General features: G+C 40.1%; 1 protein-coding gene across 2 annotated transcripts in view; it reads right to left on the bottom strand.

Annotated features, from left to right (window-relative positions):
* marchf8 (membrane-associated ring finger (C3HC4) 8) overlaps window positions 1-13,294 on the bottom strand; it is an 80,160-nt gene that overhangs the window by 22,840 nt on the left and 44,026 nt on the right. For both annotated transcript variants that reach the window (XM_059359070.1, XM_059359071.1), the window contains exon 3: window positions 1,990-2,040. In XM_059359070.1, the coding sequence (XP_059215053.1) occupies window positions 1,990-2,040 (51 nt within the window). The remainder of the gene's footprint in view (window positions 1-1,989; window positions 2,041-13,294) is intronic.

Raw genomic sequence — 13,294 nt, 5'->3', positions numbered from 1 at the left:
AGATATTCATAACAGGTCTAGCAATTCAAACCAGCAACCTTTCCAGTCACAAGCTGTCTCACTCCCTTTAACTGTTGAGATTCCCAGCAGACTTGTCTACACAGAGAACAATTTATACAGATTTAAAACCTGCCAGTCAGTGGTATTTCCCTTTAGGAAGGCGCAGGAAACACCAGCTGGCAGGCAGACTGCTGGTTATTAATTAAATCTGTCAAACTTAAGAGCCTTGTTCATACTTTATGTCTATCACTCCATTGCACACACATCTGTCAGTGGTATGGCGGTCTACGTAGGACATTCAATGACGATGCATGGCATCCAGATACCACTTACTAATTAAATAGCCACTCCATTTATGCATGGCGTACCTGCCATTACAACTTCTTAATTTTCACGAGTGTGTGAGTATAATCAAGTGCAACAAAAGATAAAAGTTATTCTATGACTCCAGACTTTTCATACGCGTCTAAACCTTCAATCTTTCCCATCACATTTTTATATATTCAGTTGTACAGTTGCAACTAGACTGAATGTTCAAAATAACCTTAATTCCCCGAGCCAGTCTACAAGATCTATGTATCTGAGCCAAGCCAGGCACGTTTAAATAGATCTGTTTAGTTAACCTCATCAAACTATCAAATGACACTATCCTGCTACAGCAGCTCCAGACTGACATTACTGTCTCCATAGACGCAAAGATACTTGTAAACTGTTGGAAACAATTATGATAAAAGTTTGTTTTTGTTATATTGTACATTTTCTGTTATTCTTTGTTTCCTGTCCAGGGAATATAGATGAAAAATGAGCTTATAGCCAACTCCAGCAGAGATAAGAAATGGGGCATTGTCCCTGTCAAATAAACAAAAAAATACATATTTTTTTGGGCAATATGCCTTCTTGAAGAAGGTTTAATACCTCTCTCATATTTGTTTGTTCAATCCATGCTGCTGCTCTCAGCTGATTAGCTTAGCATAACATAAAGACTGGAAATAAAGGTAAACAGGTAGCCTGGCTCTGATCAAAGGTAACAAGATCCATCTTCAGCCACATCTAAAGTTCACTAATTAACATGTTGAATCTTCTTGCTTATCAAATTGTGGTTTTACTGCATGTTACAGGTCAGTTCATTAAATCAGCTACCAAAGGTCATTGATATAGAGGCAATGACAGTTTTACCACACAACTCAATCATGTGACCACAAGCTCATAGTCATCTCTCTGTTTTGTACACATACTTTAAAGTTCTTACATAATTTGACTGTTGTTAACATTTATATTGCATGTGTGCTTCCCGAATAAATTTTGACAGACTTCGGACTCACTGCAGCTGTGCACACAACACAATTTTACAATGCAATGGAGGAATGTAAAGAACATTTTTAGTCTGTTCACTTTTGGGTTTTCTAATTAAATCAGAAGTATGATAAGATATACTCAGCCTTTATATTTATATGTATGTCACTCAGGTGCATTAACTTGCATCTCTCTCACGTTTAAAGAGAGACTGGCAACATTATTGCAGGAGCGGTCCCATGGTGATGAAGTGACCCTGACGTCTATTAGCACAAGTATAGGGTTTATCCTATAAGAGGCTCAGGAGAACAGGGATTGAAACCCTGGAGTCAGATTCAATGTAGGTTTGCCTGAGGGAGCGCAGAAGAGGAGAGGGAGGAAAGAAGGAAGAAAATAGACAAAGACAAGCGTCACAGAGAAACATCCTGTCTAACAGAGAGCCACAGTGAGCTGAGGAGTGGAGGTGTAAAACCTCTCTGGAGGTTGATCAGACGGGCAGCTCTGATTGGGGTGATTTGAGAGAGCTACTATCACTCAGCTGCATGTTTGTCTCTCCTGTCAATCTCTGCCTCTTCCACAGTTTACCTCCCGGCCGTATTCTCCTCTTTATGTCTTCTCTCTTTTCTCCCTTTGTGGCGTAGAAAGCCACACATCATCCATTCATTTTTTCCCCCCATTTGTGTGTGCTTTGCTCACCTTTGATATATTGCTGGACCTGCTTGCAGAATGACCCAGAGGCTTTTCATTCTGTAAAAGAGGAGAAGAAAAGACAGTTCAAGCAGGTGCAAAAGACACATTCAGAAACAGAAAATGAATGCTGTTCAATCTACACATGTATTCTGCACATTGGAAACTGACACACTGCATGTTCCATATTTACTATTTCCATCATACTTATTTTGTAATGAATTGTGCACTATTTGACCAAACAGAACAGACATTAACACTATGCCCTACACTAAACCCTGCTACACAATTGACGAGATGCAGAGGTCAGCAGAGAATTCTGCCTACACTAACTGGGTACTATCTGCGGTGAAAAATGACATACAGGAAAAGACATTTTACCAAAAATGAGTTTCAAGTTGAGCTGAACTCTGCAGTTTACATGTGGAGAACTTCAAGTAGGAATACTGTTTGAGCTGAATGCTGAAATTAGCATGCAGTTACAGTGTTTACATTTGCTAATTAGCCCTAAACACAAAGTAAAGCTGAAGATGGAGTGTCAATAGTTTTATAGTCGCTATTTGGTCATAAACAAAAGTATTGGACAAAGCGAAATTCTGTTGTGATAATGGCATTGTGAAAAGTTTAGGAGTCATCCACGTTAGAACAATCCATCTTGAGGGGAAACCAATACAGATTCAGAAACATCACTAGATAGGTGAAACTTTGACCTGCTGGTGGTACTACAGGAAATGTCAGGGGATCTCAAAACTCAATAAAATTCATCCTCTTGGTATCATGAATGTCTGAACCAAATTTAATCCCCATAAATTTAATATTAGTTGAGACCTGTCACTGTCAGTCTGGACCAAAGTGGTGGACCACTTGACACTGCCATCTCTAGAGCCGTGCTACTAGCGTTGATAAAAGTTTTTTTACAATGACCAGCAGACTTTAGCAAAGGTTTTGATTGTGCACAAAAGATAATAAGAATAAGGAAATATGGTTGAAGGCTACAACAGGAATGGGAATTCATGGTTTGTCTCCTTATGTGCACAGCAAAGCTACATCTCTCAGCAGCTGAGGCTGAGCTGTTTGGCATCTTAAGTTGGTAAATCAACTTCTTCTGGCATGAGACGAAAGGAGGACGAGGCGATTACATAGCACATCCGTCCAAACTCCAAATCAAATGCTGTCACAATATTTGTATCATTACCCAGAGAGCAAAGCAGGCCAATACTGTCAACACTCTGCACAGAGAAGTTTTGTTCTGAGGCTGTAATGATCCTTGATTCCCACTCAATGTTCTCGGCTTGCAACTGAGACTCACATAAACAGCCACTGGGGTGTTTCACTGAATTTAGTGTTGTTATTAAAGCCCTGCGTGGCTTCTTAATGAGTAATCAATCATAGTTACATAATGCTGAGTTCACACTGGGTCTGACAGGGCTGTGGTGCTTTGGACACACAAATCTATGCAAAGGGAAATCAGCTCTGTCTATACTGTCTGTCAGTGCATGGTCCCAGTTAACTGTTAGGGGGCAAGCTTTTATTAAATACAGTGCACACTGTGGACCGCACATGGCACTACTTTGTATATTCATGTTGACACTAGAGTTAAAGCCCCAAAGTCACTAGGCTTCATCCTCTAGGGACCAAAAATGTCAAAATGCCCACAGCAAAAGTTGCTGATATATATTCAGTATTCATTGTAAACAAACTGAAATACCCTTCTCCACTAGCAGATTTATTACCCGTTTTAACAAAATAGGGTTTGGACAATCGAAGAGTAGTTAACCTGTAGCTTTTGTATTTCAGAGTTGAAAAAGAGGACATCAACAGAGACAGATGAACCTTTCCAGTCAATAATAAATAACTAAATAAAACACTAGACAGCCAAAACCAATTGTCATTCACACCCTTCTCTATCATGTGTCTCCAGCTGACCAATTGTGTTCAGAATACACATGTTATAACCCTGTGAATGGGTAACATGCCAGGCCTGTTCATTCCATGGAGCAAAACAATGGATGGTAAGGCAACACTCCGTCCAACTCTTCCTAAATTGGGCAAGTAATAGAAGTTGGTGCACTGTCACCAAAACAACCACCATGTCCTGCATTAATGATGTATGTTCATGTTACATCCTTGTTGGAGATCCATCACGACGCTTTAGTGTTTGCACTGCATAAAATATGTGGTCAAATGCGTCCCAGATCACCTCGGCAAGTGGGAAAGTGATCGGATTACAAAGCATCCTAGTGTTGTGTTGTTTACACTTGAATTTATTGCTGTCCTCAAATACACACACAAACTTATACTAACAGGCGGCCTTTGCTTGTGTGGAAACCTCGGCCCTGAGAACATTCTTAATAAGAATTCTTATTAAGAAGATGCTTCAGTGTTACCTCTGCCATCCTTGTCCAAACAGGAAGTACATTAACCTTGCCAACAGAAACTCATGAACCATGAGTCAACACACACACATACCACTAAAAAGAGTGTCTGACGTGCTTCAAATTCTTAATTACTACTGCGTTTTGCTCTTGTCCTCGCCGTGACTAGTTGCCATGGTGATTGAGGACCAATGTGTGTGCCAAGTCTCTCCATCACTCCGTTTATCCCTGCTTCCTTCCATCTCCGTCCTTATTTTCCTAGTGCATCACTAAACTCCTGAAGACATTTAAACAAAAAAAAAACAAAACACACAAACACACAGAATGTCCCAGCCACATGGATATGACAACAACTAGGACATAGTTTATGAAATTGAGCTTTTGGTGTTTAGATAAGACAAGCGTGACTGCACTCACACCAAAAACATTCAAATTCTTGAGCTTTAAACTACTGTGTCACCCTCATTCTGTCTGGTCTTACTGGGAGCAAAGGGTTATACATTTGTGGTCAGAGCAGAGAGTGCAATTAAACCCACATCAGACATCTCTTAAATCTCACTTCTAATTCTCATAAAGTCTACTGGTCACAGAGTAATAGCAAACGTGTCCATTATCTGATGAAGCAATGAGCTGACATTTCATCAGAAGAAAAACAAAATTCTGAATAAACATCTTAACGCAATTTCCTGTCGGTTTAATAAACTGACTAAATGTCAGCTGCGAGCTTCTGGCCATTATCTCTAATCTCACACTGAATTTCATCTTCTGTTTAAATCTGCCAACCTCCTGTGAAACGCACTTCCTGGCTGATGCAGTGACACAACTTGAAGGCTCAATTCACATGCAAAAGTAGAGAAATGAGGACAGAAAAATCCTATAAAACATTATTTTATACCAGTGGTTCTGCAGATATTACTCTCCTAATATACTAGTGGATTAAAGTGAAGCAGTTATTTTCCATCTCCATGTCATTATTTCTTCAATGCTTCAATATAATGTCACAAAAAGATAAAGACAGCTCTCAATGGGTGCAATTTGTGCTGCAAATCAATTGTCAGATTGTCAAAGAGAAAATACAGTTTTATTTTACTGGAGATGACAGACAGATATAACAGGCACTGCAAAAGAAGAGAACAAATTGGTTAACCTTGCCCTTAATCCATCCTTCTCGGCCAAAAATGGAATAACAAGCTGACCGAGGGTTTCTGGGAAATAACAAGGCCACAAATGGACCGATGGCTTTCATGAACAGCATTGATTAGAGAAGAAAGGCTGCAGATGGATGACAAAAGATGAGAAAGGAAATAGATCAACGCCATATCCATGCATCCCCTCTTTCTTTCTAACCCATTTCTCTAAAAATCCTCTCAAAGTGTACTACCTGTACAAGCTCTGGGAGTCACCTTCACTGCAGCCAGGACTGTAGACTATAAAGGGCCTTTTTCTCTTGGCTCATGCATTATTCTGTAAAAGAAGGGTTCAGGTTTCACACACCGCTGTGTCCGTCTTTCTCCACCTCCTCTGTGGGTCTGTTTGCAGCCCCAGCCTTTGATAACACAACTTTCAGACTGGACTCTGAAGACTTGAGGCTTGTAAGAAAACGAAGCTCAGGAGAGTACAGCATGAGAGGAGAGGTCATATTCAGAGGGATCGCTGCCTCTTTCAGGGCTCTGTTCTCAGCCCAAAGGGAGGAGGGCTCAGCTCCATTTTTATGCAAGAATCTCTAAAGATAAAACCTTTGTGAAAAGTCACATTTCAAAGAGGCAGGGTTAAATTCACAAAGTTTCTTTCCTCAATACAACTTTTTCATTTTAGGAGTTGAATAGACCATCTGAGCAGTCTTTGATCAAGATGTCATAGATCGGGCAGGAGACTATATCTCAATATATATCTATATTTTATTACTTTAATTGAATATATTTTATATTGAATATATAACATTTCCTGGTTTTCCTGATAACGACTGTATATTATTTAGGGTTGATATTAATAATTATTGATGGTTGTGACTGTTATTTTCTTGACGTTTGTTCAACCACCAGTCCTTGTCGCAAAAATATTATATTGAATTTCTTATGATATATGACAAAGACAGCATCAAATCCTCACGCTGAAAAAGCTGACCAAAGACTGTTGGGTAATTATTGATTAATAATCTGTCAATAGACTAATGATTGCAGCTCTCATATTTATCTCATCATACATGCAAACACTAAATGTAAAAAAGCAGAATGGAAATGCACATGGAATACTAACATTAAACCATTTAAATCAATCAATAGTCCTATAAGACTGATTGTGAAAAGGTAACTAAAGGAGACTGAAAATAGCCTTGAATTTAAAAATATATGTCACACTGTGGACAATCTCTAAAATAGAGAAGTGAATTGTGCAAGGAGATTCTTTCTCTTGGTTTCTGCACCATTTCAAACCAGCAAGTGTCAAGCCAGAGGCTGAGCATAAACATAGGTTGGTGTTTGAGGTCAACAGCTTCTCAGAATAAAAACCTGAGACCTACCGTCAGCAAGGCTGCTTACTGCACCATCTGCACTCGTCTATACCAACAACAGTTTCAGTCCCCACACAGACACGAAATGGAATTCACACGATAGGTCAGGGTCGCAAATGAGAAGTGCTTGTCAAGCTGCAACCCTCCACCTTGAACATTTTTTTGTCATGAGAGAATGGGAGTTTTTTTTTAAAACAACAGCTATAATATGGTGCAGACAAAAATAGATCTTTTAAAAGGAAAAATCGACTTTCATATGCATTACTGCTTATATATTACATATTATGCATACATGCACACTTGTTGCATCCATTTCCTTAACTGACTTCATCTACTTTGGCTCATCTTTATCTCCGGAGTATTTTTAGGCACTGCTCAGAGGACTTGTCTGGACTTGTCTGGACATCTGCTCTCCAGTAGAGAGTGAAAGTGATTGGGACACTTGTAGAAATAGTATTGTCACAGGAGTTTGTTTTTCCAGCAGTAAATAAGCCACCTCTGTGCTCTTTTACAAGTAGCCTTTTAGCTGCAGTGCATTATCGTGTGTTTAGGCTTCTATCAGCGGATAAATCAACCATCAGATCTCATCATCGTCAGCAACATGTAGAAGCAAATGTTTCCGCTGCCTGGAACAGTCTGGCCACTTGTAAATGCATCATGAATATAAAAATAAAACACTGCCAACATGCTTCAAGCTTGGAAAAGAAAGAACACTGAACTCCTTCATGCACAAACGTAATTAAAAAACACCTTCAGCTTCCTCTGCCTCAAAGCCAATCATAACCTGCAACTCTACAATCTACAGTAATGACAAACCACCTGTTCTCAGAGGTTAATGGAATCACACAGAGTAAGAAAACGCTGCTTTTGGATTGATAATTGGTGAGATATGTGAAAGAGTTTTCTTTCAGAATACCAGCAGGTAAAAAATTGATTCTGGGCGATAAAGGGCATTTCAACAGATGTCTTGGAAATTGGCCTCCATCCAACTTGATGTCTAACTTTGGAACCTCCCTACAGGAAATGCACTTAACTTTAAATCTGGAACATAGGGAGTTTTTTCACACAGTAAGCAGCTCTTTGCAGAGTGTTCCAAACAGCAACAGAGACTTGTTTAATGTAGCAGTTACTCTGTTGAATAAGAGCCTAAAAATTCACTTAATCATCTCCCACTACAAATAGCTTACATCTTAACAAGACTAAGAGGAAGCGACCGATTGATTATAGGAAAAAGAGACAAAGGAAGAGACATAAAGTAAGAAACAGAAGCAACATGAATGATAGCTATCAGACAGTGGTAATGAGGTGACTGTCGAAGGAATTAAATTAGTGAAATGAATGAACGGACGTTTGCGTGTGTGAGTGAGTACGTCTCTCTCTTCCTTCTTTGTTCTTCCCCTGTAAATGCATTACATTTATAAGTGGCCTCTGCAAGCTGCTTAACTCCTCATTCAACAGAAGCGGTATAATTTCATAATCATCACAGTTAGATGCCCAGCAGCTTACCTACACCTCCATCTCCGACAGCTTAAATAACAAAGATTTCCTGATGCAGACCATAGTATGTGTTTTATCACCCGCTGCTCAACCGATGGGGTGATTCTATTACTATGAAAAGCAAGTAAATGTGTAATGTATATTTACATTATTCAACTTCTTAGTTATCGTGATTGTATTCAAAAGGTATAGGGCAGCTGAAACCTTAGACATTTGAATATTCCCCATCTGTAAAACAGTCCAAAAGTAATACATAAATATCTAAGGTCTTTTTTCATATAGTTTTTATTGTGATATCAAAGAGAACAGTGCCTGAACTGCATTTCGATATTATATGTCGATTGAAAAGCACTTTAGGTTCTGATCCTTGCACAGTTCATGTCATGATGAGGGCACCTCTCGCACTTTTGCTTCCCAGTCAAAAAAAGGACAGTCATGGAAAAAATGATTAGACCACTCTTGTTTTCTTCAGTTTCTTGTTCATTTTGATGCCTGGTACAACTAAAGGTGTTTGGATAAATAATGATTTTGGTTATTATCAAGAAACCATAGAAAAATAGCTAGATAGCAGCTCTTAAATTAAACTTTTATGAGCTATTTTTGCTGTTATCATTATATTTGTCCAAACAAATGTACCTTAAGTTGTACCAGGCATTAAAAGGAACAAGACACTGCAGAAAAAGGGTAGTCAAATGTTTTTTTCCATGACTGTACCTCCTATAGCTTATATTATGATGAGAAACAGGGCACTGGTTAACACAGTATGCAATATTTGTATGTGTCAATGACGATGATGGGAGTGTCCATCGGTTTTTCTCCAGACATTTGTGGTTAGTTAACATTGACTTGTATGCAGTAGTTGATTGGTTTGTTCCTGTCACTTTTAACCTCACGGAACAAATGTGAGTCTGTTTTGCATTCACAGCTACCTTTTTTTTTTAAAGAAAACTAAATTTGCGACACCTAAAGTGATGTATGAGGAGTGCAAATTGAGGGAAGGATGAAGGCTAAGCTGAAGGCAAAAGAAAGGTTGACCCTTTCATCTCAGCTTTCACTTCACATGAAACAATTAATGGCTTTACACGGCACACTTGGTTTCACTTTCAGACTGCTTGCAGCATTCTGTGGGCTCTGGTGTCAGTAAAACACAAACCTATGCAAGGATGCACTCATGCATCTTTAACTCAAGTTGTCAGTGTCACTCATAAATGAGAATGATGGTTTATGAAAATTACTTCTGAGGAAACCACAGCACACTGAAGCACATAAAAAAGCACTTTGTTTTCCGTTCAACACCATGAATCTACAGATAAACAGATATTAGACTGACAGGTGAGGTAGTAAAGTCTGTGAATCTGCAGGTATGACAACAGAAAGCCTGTGGCAGACTTCACAATGCGGTGTTTATGTCTGAATAGCTTTCCCTGAAATAAAATGACATAAGCATACCATGATCTGCTAAGGGCTGATCATTCTGCCAAATGCAGATCTAAAAATGAGGCCATTCTGTTTTTCTTTTTTTCTTTTAAATGCACAAGTTGCTACAGAGAAGCATACACAAAATTTCCCAGACAGAGATAAGAGAATTCTCTGAATAGTCTCAGCTCCTCAGAGAAATCTGTCTCAAATCAGAAAAATCAAATGCCAGTGATGTAAAGTTGACTATAATAAACACACCGTTAGTCTGAAAACAGATGCACAAAAAAGCACACGGAGAAGAAACAGAAATCCATCCATCCATATATGAGTAAACATTGGATTGACCAGTTCCTCCCCTCTTATAGGTCACAGACACACATCCATGCAGCAAAAGTGATATTAAACATCCATACAAAGAGACCCTTCAGGAAAGAAAGTTGGCCTTTATGTGGTTTCCTATCTCCGTCAATGTCCAGCAGCCACTTGAGGAGGAAATGCAGGAGTGGGCAGCTGGGCAGGAGACCGTCAGCAGAGGAGATATTTCAACTATGCACCATAACAACAAACAGTAGAGAGCTTGGCTGACCACAGACGTCTAACCAGACCTGGGATTACTGTGTCTGGGGGGCAAAGGAGACGGACAACATGCTAAAGAGATGCCAAGAGAAAGGAAATAGATAGAGTTAGAAAGTTTAAAAAAGCTATTGAACACTTGTTTAACCTGGCAGCCATATTTGATGGTAAAGTGTTTTTACACAAGAGGCTTCAGCTCAGCAAAACAACAGCCTTACAGTATCAGCCTGCAGCATCTGTGTGTGTGTTTCACTGCGTATCATAAAACCACATCAAACTGAGATAGCATGTAAAGTGAGACTGCAGAGGAGGTAGGAAACACCCACAGACTGCGTGTGTGTGTATGTGTGTGTGTGTGTGTGTGTGTGTGTGTGTGAACAAGCTTCTCTGTCTGTGCTCTCATGGATGTGAGCCTGTGGTTTCCCCTCCTCCTCTTCCTCCTCCTGCTCTATCTGTCCCTCATCTTTCTTCATCTCTGGCATAATTACATCAGTATGTCCAAACAGGATATGGAAGAGAAGAGACACTGACCATAATATTCAGTGCAGGACCATGTGGACGGTGACCTAGTCTGGCTGTGGGTCTATTAAGTATTATAGACGCAATATCAGAGTATAATTCAACAATAATGATAGCTACAGTCAGAAAGCAGCAGAGGAACATGAAGGAAATGTGGAATATGACGAAAACTGCAGGGTGTGATTTCTTAAAAGTAAGAGTAATAATGAGAGCAATAGATCCAAAGATATGGTGAAGTTTTTTGAGACTCACATTTCCTCATTAGCTGAACTTGCTGTCTTCTCCATGACATAAGTCATTATTTATGACTTATGGGAAAAAGTCAAGCTACAGATAATTAGTTCAGTGCAGCGCCTCCTAATTAGCTCCGTTATTAGCGTGTGAACCCTCAGTCCCCTTGTGATATGATCCTTCAATAACAGGCTGGCAGAAACAAAGAAATGCTCACAGATGGTCCAGAGATCATCTCAGCAATGACAAGAGAAGATGAGGAATTATTGACCAACATGCATATCAAGTGGCGGGTATGAAACACCAATTCAGCGAAACTTCAGAAGAAGGAACTTGCAGACTCTAATGCAGACAGTAAAAGTAAGAGTCCATAACAGCTTGAGGTTTGAGCCCACCTAAAGCTTCTTTATAGCTAACAGCAGCTGCTTAGAGAAGCATTAGCTCTGGCACCCGCTGGGAATATGAACACCCCATCTAGTGTAGGAACATTTGAAACAAGTTCCTGTTTTAAAAAAAAAAAAGACCAAAAATGATTCAGCATCTAGAGTGCTGAATACTAACTGCATGAGTTGTCAGCACTGTCTAATGTTAAAAACCACACTGGGGGGGAGGGGGGGGGGGGGGGGCAAAACAAGAAGATGAAGAGCAAGACACTGTTGTTAACTGAGGTTGCTCTGTCGGCATGTCGCGAAATACTCAACTTATGAGTGCAAGCAGTATCGTGCTGCAGGAAAACCACACACACCTGTGTGCATGATGCCCTCTGCCACTCCTGTCCTGCCTCATCTCGTTCTTTCTTTCCTCCTCTTCCTCATTTCTCCCTCTGTCCCCTCCCTCTCCAACAGATTTTAAGCTCTGCCATGCCATGTGACTGCATTAATCTCCCCCTCCCTGCCCCCCCCAGCTGCAGATTTGACACAAAGCTCTGTGATTTGGTGCATCAGTTGATGATGTGATATGCTAAGCTGTAGACTGAGAGGGAAAATATATATATTTATATCAGGTCACTGCCACTGAGGTCTTGTGCGTTTGTTTGGAGTTTTTGTTTGCACCCATTACCAAACAATCACACTCCATGGAGAAGACCGTCTCCCTGCAGGAGAGTTGGGTGGCAGTCCACATGAGCAAAAAGAAAAAAGAAAAAAGTCACGATGACAGAGCGGAGGGGTTACTGGGTTCATGTTTGCTGCTGAATCTGACCAAATATTGTATTTTACAGTAGCAATCAATCATTGTGACAGCATGCAAATACCCCGAAGAGATCGTTGTGCAAAACAATGCTTAGTCTAAAAAAGGATGCGTCAAAAATGGTTGCAGTAAAGTCAATATTACAATGCACATGGGGTTTTCAGGTTCACAAGGCACATACAGTATTTCTGTGCACCCCCACTCATCCTGAACAAAGGGCAGGAGAAAGTGGGTCAACCTTTCACACTGAAGAGGTGGCAGATGCTCCTCTGAACCGCACAAACAAACATGTACAGTAATGTCATGCATGCACACCCAGGGACATGCACCGAATGCAGGAAACCACAACAGGGTTCAGAATCCCTGACAGATTAGTGCTGAATACTCAAAAACACATGCAGATATGAAAGACAAGCAAAACATAATGTAAACACATTCATAACTCCAGACATCAGCTGATACCACCACTTCTGCTCCATAGGATGGACAGACACACCATTTCTGACTGTCCCTGCTCATTTTGCTCTCCATTTATCCTCTCCTCTCTCACACATACACAAATAGACAAAAAACACACATTCCTGGCAACTCTTTCATCTCTCGGTTACTGCAGCAGAAAGGCTCTGCCATCACCACCGAGACAGAAGGCCTCACCATAACAACCACTGAATGGAAACTGCAATGAGCCCCATTTCCTTTTAATGCCATCGCCTTTTCTTCACAGACGCCTTGTATAGGATCGACTATGCATGTAGATGTGATGTAAAGCTATGTTATTTATAAGGGGGTGTAGAGCATTCACCCTGCAGCACTGAGGATAATAACAACAACAATGAACATCGACAACAGCACCATTAACAAAAACAAACAGCATCAAGAACAACAGATATGTACCTGAATCTTCATTTTCCAACAGGAATTCATGTCTGGATCCTGAAGCTACTCTTTCACACACACAAACACACACACAATCACACACACATGCACCCACACACACCCTCAC

This window comes from Centropristis striata, chromosome 20 (genome assembly GCF_030273125.1).
Source record: "Centropristis striata isolate RG_2023a ecotype Rhode Island chromosome 20, C.striata_1.0, whole genome shotgun sequence".
Taxonomy (NCBI): Eukaryota; Metazoa; Chordata; class Actinopteri; order Perciformes; family Serranidae; genus Centropristis; species Centropristis striata.
The sequence above is the reverse complement of the archived record's forward strand: the minus strand, read 5'-3'. Positions and strand labels throughout refer to the sequence as shown.